Source organism: Muntiacus reevesi, chromosome 3 (genome assembly GCF_963930625.1).
Source record: "Muntiacus reevesi chromosome 3, mMunRee1.1, whole genome shotgun sequence".
Lineage (NCBI taxonomy): Eukaryota > Metazoa > Chordata > Mammalia > Artiodactyla > Cervidae > Muntiacus > Muntiacus reevesi.
The window spans coordinates 32,974,044-32,988,593 of NC_089251.1; the positions used below are offsets into that span (position 1 = coordinate 32,974,044).

Sequence of the window (14,550 nt, forward strand, 5' to 3'; positions counted from 1 at the left end):
TATCTAGCTCAGTGTCTGGCACATAGATGCTCAATAAATGGTTGATGACTTGGGATAATTTTTGGTCTCCATACTGACCTTCACTTTGGCCCCAAAGCACTGGCATGGACCTAATCATTTGAGAGCATTTCCATAAAGGTTTGTCTGAGGTTCGCAGCAGGTGCTAAGAGGGACTGGGGAGTTTGGACTCCTAAGTGGTGGTGATGCTAAAAGAGATAACAGGCAGCAGAGTCGCTGAGTGTAGGGAGTATGTCATTTATTGACCCTCTGTTCCGCCACTCACTGGTCACTACTCTTGACTCGTAGGACAACAGGTACAGAACTGCAAGGGATCATCCCCAGCTCTGTGATCACCAGGTCCACCAGTTCTGGGGGGGTCACATCATAGACCAGATTCAACAACCGCAGGGACGAGTGGTTCTGCCAGTTAGCCAGGGCCACATGTTCTCCTCGCTCACACAGCAGATCATCAGGGTCATCTGCAATGGGAGGGCACCCTTTTATGTACTTTTAAAAAATAAGTTCTAGTTCAACCTCCCTTCTCCCTCCCAAATCTTCTCAGGTCCCGGGAACTTCCTCTTCTGCCCACCTGGGCCTCCTTACCTAGCTCATTAGAAACAAAGGCATCAGTCTGTACACGCTCACAGAACTTGTATGTTTCACAGCAGACCAGCACGGGTACATTATGGGCCCGTGCCACCAGGGCCAGCTGTGCCGTCCCTACCCGGGACATCACAGATCCATTCGCCAGGAGAGCATGAGCTCCCAATAGCACCTTAGAAACCTATTTTGAAGAGTAGAAAGAAGGAAAAAAACATCATGTGTGACCAATGCAGAATAAGGTTTCCAACTCCTACCCAGGATAGCAACATTAAGACAATGAGTAACAAATCGTAATAATGGCCCTTAGAAAACACCTGACCACTGATTCACTGCACCACCCACAGGAAGACTATACACTCTGAAGTTACTTTTGTCTGGTTCCCTCCTGGTGGCTGCTAGTTTAATACAAGGTTCCTGTCATAGGTAGACATGCTGTGTAATGTGCTGGAGATGTTCTTCCTATTAGCTATCAACAAGATTATAGAGTTTTAGGATTTCTAGGTAACTGCAATGTTGGGAAAGTAAGATTATGTCTATACTACTGTACCCTTTTACTCCACTTTTGAGTCCCTTTACTCTGCCCTCACCTCTGGGAGCACATAGGAAGCTGCAGGAATCAGCAGGTAGGAGGCAGGGACCCCAGCACGGACCAGAGAACGTAGCGTGTGCTTTCCCTCCAGCCGTGGCCGGCTGTCCACCACTACCACGCGAAATTGCCGGCCCTTAGCCCAAGCCTCCTGAAGAATTTGTGATACCAGAGATGAGCTGGAGCGAAGGGAGAGGAGGATTCAGTTATAAATGTCACTGACTGATGGTCAGCTCATTCATAAAGGGCAAAGGGGCAGTCCCTTCTTCAGATCATTTCACTTCCCAGTTTTCTCAGTTGTAGGGTCTGGCCCATACCATCCGTATACCAGGATCACATCTCCATTACTGATCTTCTTATAAGCAAAGCGTGAGATTGCCTGAGCTGCAAGCACAATCTTCTCTTTTATATATCTGTCAATAGCTGCTTGTAGTTCTGACTTGGCCTAATGGAGTAAGACACTTAAGGAACAAGAAATGGACATTTTTTCCTTTGATTATCATGCCGGATACTTGAACATGTGTATAACAATGGGACTAAAGGGGGCCCAGATCAGACAGTCCAACCACCTCCTTAACCCCTGCCCAGGCAGACCAGAGAGTTGCCCTTCCTGGGAGTCCCAAATATGTTTCCAACTCCATCCTCCCATGCATGCCTTGCTCATGCCTCATACTCATCACCTCCTCTTCCCGCTTGGAGCTGCTCACACCCGTGATCTCCTTGTTAAGGAACTTGATGGCGTTGTACATGCTTGCTGACAGGGGGCGGCACTGAGTCAGGAAGCTACAACAACAACAACAACATCTTGCATCCGCGCAACGCTTCACAGCTCACAAAGCTTTTATATTTAAAAACATCTTTTGAAAGAGAAGACAGAAAAATTAAAAACAGACATAGAAGAGCAAGAAAAAGGGTTCAAGAAAAGGACGGAGCAAGGTAAAGAGTGGGAGCAGATGTGGAGTGGTCACCCTCACCTGAAGTAGGGCTTTAGTTTATTCACCAGGTCCCTTGACAATTCTTCATTGGGAGGTGTTGTGTAGTCCTGAATCACCTATATGGTACACAAGTTGATTGGCAAAATGCCCCCTGACAAGTCTCTGAAAGGGGGATAGGGTAAGCTTCTCTGAGGAGAGTCTGCTAGGATGGCATCATTTCATCTTCCCCTTGAGATGACTCTGGCTGAGAGAAGCTGGGGTAGTGTTGGGGAAGGTGAGGCTAGGTCACAAAATGGAGTAGGATTGGACATACCTGCTGCAAGGCACGAAGCAGGGCGATGCACCGGGCATTGGAGCCGCTGACCAGGCCCTGGGAGTACTGCAGGCCGAGCCGCACCATGGCTGGGTGGATCACAGAGGATGGGATGCTGATGGGATGGCGGTGTCACACACTTTGCAAGGGAACTTGAGCACCTACCGCCCACCTGCCCCTGATGAAAATGAACCTCCTTCACTAGCACAGACACCCCCATTTCCTCAAGAGTTCTGCCTTGTGTTCATACTTCTTTCCACAGTTCCAACCCCCAGTTTCCAGTCATTTTGAAAACAGAACTACTAAAACTCCCCAGACTTAAAAGATATGACAGTTTCATAAAATCCTACCTCATAAACTGGGTCAAAGAGTTTTGTCTGCTGTACTGGGGTAGGTGGGAGAAGAGACTGACTTTGGATCCATAATCCTTTCGTGTAGGAACCTTGACAAAACAAAAGGACAGGACCAAGGGCCCAGAGTTTAAAACTGTGGGATGATGCTGGGAAAGAAGAGGACAGTGAGCCCGCTTTGACCCAAATTCTCATCCTTTTCCAAGGTCTCACTTTGCCCCAAGCAACTTTCCTCCCTCTATTCCATCTCCCTAGGCTCTTTCTGGCCATACTCCAAACCCACTTCTTACCTGCTGTCGGTCTGGTTTTTTCACAAGCCTTCTCAGAAGAGTGGGGTCATCAACCTGACTATGCTCAGGTAGACGCTTTACTCCTAGAAGAAAACAATCATATCTTCAAGACACTGTAGGTGATAAAAAAAAAATATGTTTTCAGGGCATAAGGGACATCAAGAGAAATCTGAGGCGGGGTAGAAAATCAGAGAAAAAACGTAGATGAAGAAACAGGGGTAGGAAGAGGCTGAGGGGAGAACTGTGAACTCTGGGAACCAAGGTAAAAACTGGCAGCTGTTCTCTGGTGGGAAAGCCTGAGCTAATAAAGGCAGGCCTTTGAATCAACGGAGATCTTGAAATGAAGGGACAATACCTGAGGGGGTTTCTCCAGCTGTGCTGGGGCAGGCTTGAGGAGGTGGCCCTCCTTGGTCCCCTTTTCTCGCCTGCTTCAGGGCCCGCTCAGCCTCCTGCTTGGCCCGCCGTTCAGCTCGAAGTTCAGCTTTACTCCTACCTGCTGGAACTTTCTCCTTGGTAGTGCCCAACTGACTGTTCGGTCCTGTCAGGTGTTTGGCTGGGCCTCCTAAAGGTAGAAGGAGGAGGTGCCCAAGCCTCTTGGGCAGGTAAGTAATAGCTATGCCCCAACCAAAGCCTCTTCTCCTTTTCACTTATTCAAATCAACTTTATCCTGTCTCCCCCTCTTTTCTCCCACCACATCCCTTTACCAGCTTCACACCCCAGCCCTTTGAAAAGCCCCCGCACCTTGACACTGGGCTGCAGATACAGCGGAGCCAGTTTCTGCTTCTGCCCCCTTTTCCTCCTTCCGTTTCTTCTTCTGCTGTTTCTTTTCCTTCCGAAGCTGCAGCTTTTCTTCTTGGGTCATCTCCCTCCCCCCTGCCTAAGACACAGACACACAATACTTCTCTTCCCCAATAATTCCAAAAATGAATAAACACTACTGGATACTTATCAGACCCCCACACGGTCCATAATCCTTCCTGAGTCTCAGCAGCTCCTTGTTACAAGCTAAGAGCCCACAAACTTGAAGTTTCTCCTTCAAGTCAAAGTCACACTACCATTAAGGCTGACAAAACTCTGTAAAAATATGGCTTTACCGAAAAACAAAGTGGAACGAGGATGGAAGCTGGGGCGGAATGAAGTTGATACAGGCTCCTGCGTACCGCCTGACAGGGTAGCTTGTGCGGGCACCCTCACTTACCCCAGACCGAGGAGCAAGCTCCGCCTTCATCCCAGATCCCGAGTCTGCATCAGAAAACAGGGCACAAAGTGAACTAGAGAGGCTGCGGGAGGGTTTGGGGGGACTCGTACTCGGCACAGCTGGTTGCTGGCTCGGCATGACCAGAGCTCGGCTCCGCCACCAGGCGGGAGGTGAGCCTGGGATCCGCGTGGGGACGCAGTGCGCGGCCGGATCAAAGGGAAGCCGGGCGGGGGAAAGAAGTGAGCACGCACTCTTCCCGGAGAAACAAGCCGGTGCGCAGCGCGGAGTGCGTCCGAGGCACCGCGGCCAGAGTCCGTCGTGGCGCGGGAACCAAATGACGGGGCCCAGAGGGACCCAGGGCCCAGCAATAGCCGTCTGGAGCCCGCTGGCTCACGTACTTATTTGTGCGCCCGGCCCTTCACTCACCCTCGCGAACAACCACAGCCACGGTAGCCATCACCCTCCGTTCTAGGCTCCGCCCGCCGGGGTCACCGCGACTATAGCGCCCCCTGGGTCGACAGCCGCGGGGCGCAGCCCCAGGCCGACTACAAGCCCCTGCGTGCTCTGGGGCCCCGCCCCGGGCTACGGGTCGCGATAAGGGCCATCTTAATTTTAGGCTCCTAACTCCTTAGACTACAGTTCCCAGGATGCCAGGCGGCGCTGCGTCCCAGAGCGGACGTTCCCAGCCCTTCCCACCGCCGATCTCGCGCCCACCCCACCCCCGAAAATGGCGAGCGAGACTACGGGGACGCGCTGAGAAGCGGAGGCGAGCGTGCAAAGCCGCTGCGGCCCTCATAGTCCGGAGCCCGGCCGGGCCCTGCTGCAGGGAATATGCACTTTTCCATTCCTGAAACCGAGTCCCGCAGCGGGGACAGCGGCGGCTCCGCCTACGTGGTGAGGAGCGGCCAGAGCCCAATCGGGCAGGGGCGGGGATAACGGGCCGGAGCCTCTCCGAGCGGCCTCCGAGGTCTGGCTGCCACCATTCAGGCCTGGTCACAGGCCGCCGACTCCCCACGGCCTCGCTGGGAGTTTATATTACGTCTGAGATTCGTCCAGCGGTCGCCCCAGCTCCTGTAGGTCCTTTGTTCGGCCGCATCGCCTCCCTCGGCTGGGCCGCGGCTACTCTGGTGGGCGTCACTGGCCTCTGGGGGAAGAAGACTGCAGCCCGAGCGCCCGAGTTTGCCCCGACTGGTCCTTCTGCTTTGGACCTGGCTCTGGGGGAGATAGACTGGCAATCCTCGGAAGATCTCGGCGCGTTTCTCAGCGCAGCTGTGCCAGGCCACTTCCGGCCAGGGTTCGCAAGGGGACCGCCCAGACCGCAACCCTAAAATGCTTGCCTGCTTTTGTGTCCTCAGGCCTATAACATTCACGTGAATGGAGTCCTGCACTGTCGGGTGCGCTACAGCCAGCTCCTGGGGCTGCACGAGCAGGTGGGACTGGCACCCCTGCCTTGTGGCAGCGTCAAGCCCTTTTCTCTACCTGGGCACCAGCGTCTCCATTTCCCGCCTCGTCGCTTATCCGTAGGCTGTAGTTCCCTTTTAATCACAGCCGCAGGGGAGGATTTAGTGCTTTATCTGGTCGTGTGACATTTCCGGGGAACTCCCTAGGAAGCTTAATGTCTGCCACTCTTAACCACCCCAGTCTATACTCTCGTTCTCCTTCCTGCTTCTCTGCCCCCCTCTTACACAGCCTGTACACTGCCTGTGCCTGTGCATGGATAGATCGCCCTCCCTTCCCCCTCCGCTGCCAGAGCACTTTCTTTCTGTCAGCTGAGCTGCAACTTGAAATTCTTTTCCCGGTTCATACAAACTATTCATCAGTTTGGGTCTGTGTTCCTTGACGCACCTGAGTGGGTATAGCTGTTCCAGTTATCTTGTGTCTGTGATGTAATGTTTCTGTTCTCACCAGATAGTGAGCTCTGTATTTAATTCAGTAGAGCCTTGATTCTACTGATTACTAGTTGTGCAACCGTGAGCAAGCTGCCTGATTTCTTTGGGCCTCAGCTACTCCAGCTGAAAAATGGATTCATTGATCTGCAGTGTCCCTTTTAAGTCCTAAGATGCTTCGTGAATATACTTAGCTATTACTTGACTGTGCACATAAACTCTCATTACAAAGCCCTTTGCTTCCTGTAGGGGTTCAATGAATACAGCCTTGCTAGATAATGAAGGGGCTCACTAGGCCCTGGCCCTATATAGACCCTTCCCACCCTGTGAAGGGGCTGACTCGCACACTGTAAGATTGTAAAGGGCATATATCTAGAATAGAGGAATGGCTGCCCTTGCCAAAGGAATCATTTCCTGGGTGACCAGGGTCGGTAGGGGAGCAGGGATTGAGGAAAAGGAAGGGGAGCCCAAGAGAACATTATGAATGTGGATTGCCTCTTGTCACTTACGATGTTTATGTAAAGAGTTGTATCTCTTTCTCCAAATAGCTTCGGAAGGAATATGGGGCGAATGTACTTCCTGCATTTCCCCCAAAGAAGCTTTTCTCTCTGACACCTGCTGAGGTGGAACAGAGGAGAGAACAGTTAGAGAAGTACATGCAAGCTGGTGAGTGGCTTGAGGGAACAGAGACTGACTGTTGAGGATTATGGGGAGAGAATCAAAACAGCTGATTCTGTAGAAGGCCCTGCTGGGAAGCCTCTTGTTTGATCTGTTATTTAATGAGCAAAAGTAAATAACATGCAAGGATGCTCTAGCATCTAGGTACCAGAAAAGCAGTTTTGACCCTGACATCTATAAGAAATACTAATAGGGCACTAAACAGTCTTAAAGCATTTTCAGTTAGTGGGGAGAACTTCATACTTCATTTGTGTCCAATGTGCTTTAGATGAACATTAAGTTCTGTAGACGGTACTTAACTAGATGGTAGCTAGGGTAGGGCAGGTGAGGAGTTTATGCAGGAGACTCCCCTGGCAATCCAGTTGTTAAGACTGCACTTCCAAGGCTGGGGGTGCCGGTTTGATCCCTGATCGGGACCCCAAGATCAGCCAAAAAATAAAAATTAAGTTAAAAAAGAAATTATGCAAACAGTGAGTGGGGTGAGGCCAGCTGGGAGATGTGACAGGCCACCATCAGCCAAGGAAAGGGAGCCTACCAAGAAGAGAACTGGAGGGAGCCAAGAAGGAACTGTAAGTTTCTAGAACATCATTCTCTTGTCCCCACAGTTCGGCAAGACCCATTGCTTGGGAGCAGTGAGACCTTCAATAGTTTCCTTCGTCGGGCACAGCAGGTGAGGCTTTGGGGGACCAAGATTTAAGGTTGAAGCACCTTCCTGTAGGGCCACATCATTTTAATCAGGTGGGTACAGAGGAGTTGTTCTGGCATCTTTCTTCATGGAAGGGGGCTTCTGCTGTACCAGTGAAATCAAGGAAACACAGCTTATAATTAAGCCGCTGCAAATAAAGGCACTGGAGGGACCTAGAAATACATAGTTGGGAAGGGGTCAGAGCTGGACACCGGGCATGTGGTTAACAAGGAGGTGCTCCCATTCCATTCCCATGTTTGTTCACAACCAGGAGACACAGCAGGTCCCCACAGAAGAGGTCTCTTTGGAAGTGCTGCTCAGCAATGGGCAGAAAGTTCTGGTCAACGTGCTAACTTCAGATCAGACTGAGGATGTCCTGGAGGTGAGGCACTTGTTCTGCACTGGCGTTCCTTCCCCCGTGCCCCCTGCACTTCTTCCCGGGCTTGAGGTGATTGGAACCACCCCATTTGATGAGTTGTACTTCCTTCCTTGTCCCCAGGCTGTGGCTGCAAAGCTGGATCTTCCAGATGACTTGATTGGCTACTTCAGTCTATTTCTAGTTCGAGAAAAAGAGGATGGAGCCTTTTCATGTGAGTTTCTCTGGACTCTACAACTTCCCTCTGTTTCGAGTAGTGAATTTGTCTCCCTGTCTCCCCCAAGAATGTGGCAGGCATTTCCCCAGGGCTTCCCTCTTGCTTTCCCTCCCCTGAGTCTGACATTTTCATTTTTTTTTTAAACCCATAGTTGTACGAAAGTTGCAAGAGTTTGAACTGCCTTATGTGTCTGTTACCAGTCTTCGGAGTCAAGAATATAAGATTGTGCTGAGGAAGAGGTCAGGGCTGGGCTGTGAGGAGGGAGAGAGTGCTGGGTTGGATTATGGGGCCATATGTTGAGACAGAGTGACCTGGGCAAGGGGGTAGTGCTGGGTTTTTCTACCAGGCCTCCCAAGCTTCCTCCGACTGTATCACCCTTCACCCCACAGTTCCAGATTGCTCCCGTTTTGCCCCCCTTTCCTTTCTACCTCTTGCCTTCCCCCAGCTTAGCCCCATTACCCCTTTCCACCCCTTGGCCTCACAGTTATTGGGATTCTGCCTATGACGACGATGTCATGGAGAACCGGGTTGGCCTGAACCTGCTTTATGCTCAGGTGAGCTTGGAGCTGCCTCAGAACCCTTCCCCTGAAAATGGCTCTGGTGTCCCACTCTGCCGAGAAAACTCCTTTCGTGTCTTTACTGCCGGTTCACGGGGAAGTTCCTAGCATGCTCTGAGGGCATCTGGCACAACCTGTACTCTCCCTGCCTTGTAAGCTGATTGGTCAAGAAGACTCACTGCCAAGAGCTGGCTCAGATGTGGGGCTAGGGGTCAGGCTGGACAGAGGTAACTGGACACTTTCTTTGGACCTCTGACTGGGAGCAGCCCCTCACACCATGTCTCCACTGTAGACGGTAGCAGACATTGAGCGTGGATGGATCCTGGTCACCAAGGAGCAGCACCGGCAGCTCAAATCACTGCAGGAGAAGGTCTCCAAGAAGGAGGTGAGCCTTGCCTCCCCGTTTCCCTCTAAGGGGTTGCTTCCTCTGGACTGTCCTGCTTCCCCTCGTGACTCGCCCACATGGTGACTGGGTTTCAGTTCCTGCGGCTGGCCCAGACGCTGCGGCACTACGGCTACCTGCGCTTCGATGCCTGTGTGGCTGACTTCCCCGAGAAGGACTGTCCAGTGGTGGTGAGCGCAGGCAACAGTGAGCTCAGCCTCCAGCTCCGCCTGCCTGGCCAGCAGCTCCGTGAAGGCTCCTTCCGGGTCACCCGCATGCGGTGCTGGCGGGTCACCTCCTCTGTGAGTTGGGGTAGGAAGGGGAGGTCTTTGGGATGGAGGCCTGGCAAGCCTTGAGCTTCGGGAATGGGCTGGAGTAGGTCAAGACACGAGGCACAGCCTCTCGGGCTGAGGATGAACTCAGCCTGATTCCCCTTCCTCTCCAGGTGCCGCTGCCCAGTGGAGGCACAAGCAGCCCCGGCCGGGGCCGGGGTGAGGTGCGCCTGGAACTGGCTTTTGAATACCTCATGAGCAAGGACCGGCTACAGTGGGTCACCATCACCAGCCCCCAGGTGTGAGCCCACCCTCAGGCCTCCTCTGGAGCCCATTGCACCGTCTCTCTTAGATACCCAAGTCTAGGGCTTCCAGGACTCCATGTGAGTGGGAGCCCTTGTCCTAGGGGTGCTGGGCTCAGGGTGACCACTCTAGTCAGGCTGAGCTCTCCCCTTGCCCTCAGGCTATCATGATGAGTATCTGCTTGCAGTCCATGGTAGATGAACTGATGGTGAAGAAATCGGGCGGCAGTCTCAGGAAGGTACGTGGTGGCTGTGCTCTCCCTGCCTTTTGTCCTAGGGCTGGTGCTTCTGAGAGGGAGGGGAAAGGCTCAGGATTCCTATGGGAGTGATCCTGCCCTTACCGGCGCCTCACGTCTCCATCCCCAGATGCTGCGCCGGCGGGTTGGGGGCACCCTGAGACGCTCAGACAGCCAGCAAGCCGTGAAGTCACCACCATTGCTTGTAAGTACTGCTCCCTGATCAGTGCCCCAGCCCCCAGCCCACCCCACCCTTGCCTCACCTCCCCACAAGGTCTCTGATGCCGCTGCCTCATCTTCCCCAGGAGTCACCAGACGCCAGCCGGGAGTCCATGGTCAAACTCTCAGTGAGTTTCCCACAAGGCTTGGTGAGGTTGGTGTTCTTAGGGGATCTCAGGGAGGCTCAAGCACTCTGACCCCCAACCCTGCCTTTATTCCAGAGCAAGCTGAGTGCTGTGAGCCTGCGGGGGATTGGCACTTCTGGTACAGATGCCAGTGCCAGTGACGTCCACGGCAATTTTGCCTTCGAGGGCATTGGAGACGAGGACCTGTGATCTCTAGCACTCGGATGTCTGCCCTCTGCCCTGGGAGAATGTTCAGAAATTTGCCCTGTGCCTGTATCCCGTCCTGACCCCCAAACGGGGGGCATTTTCCTTTCTCTTGTCCCCTTTTCTCCTCTCAGCCCGGGGCCTCCTAACCCACCTCTCCCTCCACCTCCCCCCCATCCTGGGGCTGGCTACACAAAGGATCACCCAGAGCTGGCCCTCAATGCCAAATTAGCATTTAGTATTTTGCACAAAGTCCACGGGACCATGGCTACCTGCTTGGGGAGGAACCACAGTTCCCTCCAGGCTGCTTCTGGCTTCTCAGGGCCATGAGCCAAGGGGATGGGCAGAGGTCTGTGTACGGTCTGGCCCAGCTCCCCATCATTAAACTCAGCCTGATTGCTGCCTACCTCTGGTTCCCTCTCTGCCCCTGCTCCCCCCATCACAGCACGCACTGCTGTGCTAAGGGTGAGCCTGAGCCGTGCTTGTTGCTGCCAACTCAGCATAGACATGGCTTTGTTAGTGTTTCCTTTATTATAAAGCACTGAAATAAGTTAAATAAACAGGTGCAAGGCTGGACAGTCCCCCAGCCAGTTCCTCCACTGCCCCTGGGAGCAGTGGAGATGAATACAGGGCCCTTCTCACTGAGCTTATGAAGTGCATCAGTCAAGGCAAGGCCCCCTGGTCCATGTGGGTCCCCTGCCCATGGGGTTTGGGCCGGTCCATACAGTGCCTAGGTGAGTCAGTGTGGAGCCCCCTGGCCAGCGGGGGAGGAAGGAGAAGGTGGCTTCTGGTCCGTCTGTATAAAACACAGGAGGGTCAGGACTACTGCATGGAGCCCTGGGACAGAAGGACCTAGTTCAGGGTGAGTCTGAATGGAGAGCTCGGCTACTGGTGGCACCCAGGGCTGTTGGGCCCCGAGAGCTCAAAACAGGGGGAGGACTGTGAGGTGGGGCCCAGCCCTCAGAGGCAGAGAGGCCAGGCCCTCCCGCCCCCCCATGGCCATGCACCTTTTGGTGGCGCTTGTAGTTGTCCCAGTGGCCCGTGGTATAGGCGCAGGTGGCACAGCGGAAGGGCTTCTCGCCTGTATGCCGCAGCATGTGGCGTTTGAGGTTCATACTCTGATTGCAGCTGTAGTTGCAAAGGCTACACCGAAAAGGTTTGTCCCCAGAGTGGATCCGACCATGACGTTTGAGGTTGGCCAGGTTACCACAGGCATAGGGGCAGAGGGGGCACTTGTAGGGTTTCTCTCCTGTGTGGACGCGCTGGTGCCGTTTCAGGTTGTCCAGGTGAGCAGAGGCGTAGGGACAACGGGCACAGCGGAAGGGCTTCTCACCGCTGTGCGTCTTCATGTGCCGAGCCAAGTGGTTGGGATAATGAGTGGCAAAGGGGCAGAGGCTGCAGGCGAAGCCTTTGTCACTGGGGCCCTGGGGTCCCCCACTGGCACCACCTCCAGTCTCTCCACGCATGCAGCGCCCACACGTGGCTGCTCCCAGCCGACTGCCCTCCCCCTCCTCCAGCTCTTGCCCACAGTTCCGGCAGGTCCAAGGGAACAGCAGCTCTGGCAGTGGTTCTGACCCAGTCCCACACAGGCCTTCCCCTTCACCCCGCAGCTGCCCACAGTCCGGCAGGAAGCTGGCACCGCCTGGTGACACATGGAGGCTCAGATCTGGAAGCAGCAGGGCATCTGTGGGGACAGTGAGACCTGGGCTATGAATGCAGGTACCCGCTAAGGCCACCCACCCACGTCCCAGGTTCTTTAGGCCTGGCTTTTTACCTTCGGGTCGCCGAGGCACTGCCCCCTCCTGCTCTGTGGGACTGGGAGGCCGGGCAGGACGTGGAGCACAGCAGCGGAAGCCACAGGTCGGGCAGGGAGGAGTGGGGGGCCCCCCATGGGTGCGCTGATGCCGCCTCAGGTTGCCCAGGCTGCTGCAGGCAAAGGGGCAGTGGGGACAGCGGTAGGGCTTCTCGCCAGTGTGGGTGCGGGTGTGTCGTGTCAGGTTGACGAGCTGGGCTGAGGCGTAGGGGCAGCGGCCACAGCGGAACGGCTTCTCCCCGCTGTGTGTCTGCATGTGCCGCTTCAGGTGGCTCGAGTAGTGGGACACGAAGGCGCAGAGGCGGCATGAGTACAGTAGCCGTGGGGGCAGCGGGGGCCCCCCACCCGGTCCTCCTGCCCCACAACACGGCCCCTCACCTGTGGGCCCCCCACACAGCTGGCAGGCTGGGCCTGGCCTCTCACCCCTGGCCTCCCCTGGACCCCTGGCTGGCTCCTCAACTTCACTCTCCGCACTTAGTGCCCGGCCGCCCCCAGACTCGTCGTCACTCAGCCCGTAGGGAAGCCCAGGCCTGGCCCCCAGAGAGTCTCCTGGTGAGACAGACATGAGAAGAGACATCAACACAGGGCAGAACCAGACTCAAAACTCCCTTTTTCTCACTTGTGGCCTCACCACTTGCTGGGCTCCACCCTTCTCTTCAATTCAGCTAACATTCAGCTAACATTCAACTAACAACTAACATTCAATTCAGCTAACATTCAACTTCAATTCAGCTAAACATTCAACATGAATTAGCTACCTCTGAGCCTGGACTAACCCAGTGATGATAGAGTTGTACATAGGTCCATGGAATGGGAAAAAATGTGTGGTTTACAGTGGACCACAGATGGAAATCAATCAACAATTAAGTAATTCTTGGGATAAGCAAAAATACACAAGCAGAGGCCGGAGACCTTTTTCTAATTCCTCCGTCGGTGAGGACTCAGTTTTTAATTTATAATCAGCTCCATACTATCTCAGGAGACAAAATTTGGAGGGAAGAAGAAACAAAGTAATGCATGTAATACTACTTCTAAGCCTAAAGGATGGATTCCCTTTTGTGTGGATCCCTTCAATGACTTTCAAAAGCATCTTCCAGAAGTGGCATTAAGTGGATAGGTAGTGCAGCAACTTAGGATGGGGTGATGCTAAGATCACAGGGAAGACTGTGGAAGGATATTTGAGGGTAGAAATTAAAACCTCAGTGCAAAAGGAGTTTATGTTGCAGGTGAAACGGAGTTAGAAGTACCAGCATGAATGAGGTTGCTTCCCTAAACCTCTTAAACTCTTAATGAATGGGCTAGGGAGCAAGACAAGGTTATTAAAAGGGCATTTACTTGTAATCAGTTGCTTTCTGTGATTCCTCCACTGTACTATTCATAACATCTTTGAACCAGGCCCTAAAACTTCACCTCAACAAAGTGAAGGACCATCAAACAAATGAAATCTAGCTCAAATCTAAACTTATACTAAACCAGTCGCACTGGCAGTAAAGCATGTTTTGCTCAGAAGCACTAAATCTAACCCGCGTCCTAAAGGCTGGGGTTCCAGTGGTCACTTTCTTAAGTAAGTGCCCTCAAACCCACCTTCAGAGTCTCTCTCGAAGCCCATGAGCTGGTCGCTGTTGCGGTCACCTTCCTCCTCTTCCTCTTCCTCCTCCTCTTCAAACTCCAGATCCTGGCCTAGTAGCAAATCACTCTCCAATACCAGGGCCCCGGGTCCTTCGTCGAGGGAGTCTTCGGTATCCACTGAAGAGAGGAGGGGGCTTGTAGATTCTCCCTCAGGAACCGTGCCCATCATCCGCACCCGGGGAGCCAACCCTCGCAGACCGTACTTCCCGCACTCGCAGACCCTCTCGGGTACCTTGATGGGAAGCTAGGAGTCCAGATCGCCCACCCCATCCCTCAGGAGTCGCCCTCCACCCAAACCTGAACCCTCGCCACTGACCCCACCCCCGCTCCTCCCCACCCCACGGCCCCTGACCCCTGACCTTTGACCCCCTCGCATTTCACGGGCTGCGGGTGGCTTTGCTTCCTTCGGGGCATCGTGACCGGCTCCAGCCCGACGCGCCTCCGGCCTGCGGCCGCCCGACCCCGCCCCTCCCAATTCGGCCCGCCCGCCTTTCCTCTCAGGGCCCGCAGGCAGCCCCCATACAGCGGCGCGGGCCCCGGGCAGCCCCCGGCCCTGGCCCCGGCGCCCAGCTCAGGCCGCTCCCGCCGCCGCCGCCGCGTCCATTCATGGAGCCCCCTACCCCCCTACGGAGACCAGCTGGTACCTCCGTACTCGCTTCCGCTTCCGCTGCCGCAGAGCCACACGGGACGCGTA

General features: G+C 54.2%; 3 protein-coding genes across 9 annotated transcripts; 1 reads left to right on the plus strand and 2 right to left on the minus strand.

Annotated features, from left to right (window-relative positions):
• Positions 1-239: 239 nt before the first annotated feature.
• EIF2B4 (eukaryotic translation initiation factor 2B subunit delta) lies at positions 240-4,778 on the minus strand. Of its 4 annotated transcripts, XM_065928814.1 has the most exons (13): positions 4,702-4,778; positions 4,276-4,319; positions 3,819-3,954; positions 3,433-3,639; positions 3,078-3,160; positions 2,788-2,879; positions 2,438-2,552; positions 2,164-2,240; positions 1,870-1,972; positions 1,507-1,634; positions 1,191-1,368; positions 604-784; positions 240-479 (listed from the first exon to the last, which is right to left on the minus strand). In XM_065928814.1, the coding sequence occupies exons 1-13, from the start codon at positions 4,730-4,732 to the stop codon at positions 280-282; spliced, it is 1,575 nt and encodes a 524-aa protein (XP_065784886.1). In that variant the 5' UTR covers positions 4,733-4,778; the 3' UTR covers positions 240-279. The 4 variants fall into 4 exon arrangements, with proteins under 4 accessions (XP_065784886.1, XP_065784885.1, XP_065784887.1 ...); XM_065928813.1 differs by lacking the exon at positions 4,702-4,778 and having other exon boundaries at positions 4,276-4,672; XM_065928815.1 differs by lacking the exons at positions 1,191-1,368; positions 1,507-1,634; positions 4,702-4,778 and having other exon boundaries at positions 4,276-4,675.
• Positions 4,779-4,965: 187 nt separating this feature from the next.
• On the plus strand, positions 4,966-10,820 carry SNX17 (sorting nexin 17). Of its 2 annotated transcripts, XM_065928820.1 has the most exons (15): positions 4,966-5,169; positions 5,631-5,705; positions 6,710-6,827; positions 7,445-7,509; positions 7,796-7,906; positions 8,024-8,114; positions 8,269-8,356; positions 8,602-8,671; positions 8,967-9,059; positions 9,155-9,358; positions 9,502-9,627; positions 9,792-9,869; positions 9,997-10,071; positions 10,172-10,213; positions 10,307-10,820. In XM_065928820.1, exons 1-15 carry the CDS (start codon positions 5,107-5,109, stop codon positions 10,418-10,420), a joined length of 1,413 nt encoding a protein of 470 aa, XP_065784892.1. In that variant the 5' UTR covers positions 4,966-5,106; the 3' UTR covers positions 10,421-10,820. The 2 variants fall into 2 exon arrangements, with proteins under 2 accessions (XP_065784892.1, XP_065784893.1); XM_065928821.1 differs by lacking the exon at positions 5,631-5,705.
• A 106-nt stretch (positions 10,821-10,926) lies between these two features.
• ZNF513 (zinc finger protein 513) lies at positions 10,927-14,462 on the minus strand. 3 transcript variants are annotated; one of them, XM_065928818.1, is made up of 5 exons: positions 14,216-14,462; positions 13,812-13,973; positions 12,189-12,776; positions 11,422-12,098; positions 10,927-11,210 (listed from the first exon to the last, which is right to left on the minus strand). In XM_065928818.1, exons 1-5 carry the CDS (start codon positions 14,268-14,270, stop codon positions 11,154-11,156), a joined length of 1,539 nt encoding a protein of 512 aa, XP_065784890.1. In that variant the 5' UTR covers positions 14,271-14,462; the 3' UTR covers positions 10,927-11,153. The 3 variants fall into 3 exon arrangements, with proteins under 3 accessions (XP_065784890.1, XP_065784889.1, XP_065784891.1); XM_065928817.1 differs by having other exon boundaries at positions 10,927-12,098; XM_065928819.1 differs by lacking the exon at positions 14,216-14,462 and adding an exon at positions 14,089-14,150 and having other exon boundaries at positions 10,927-12,098.
• Between the last annotated feature and the right edge of the window lie 88 nt (positions 14,463-14,550).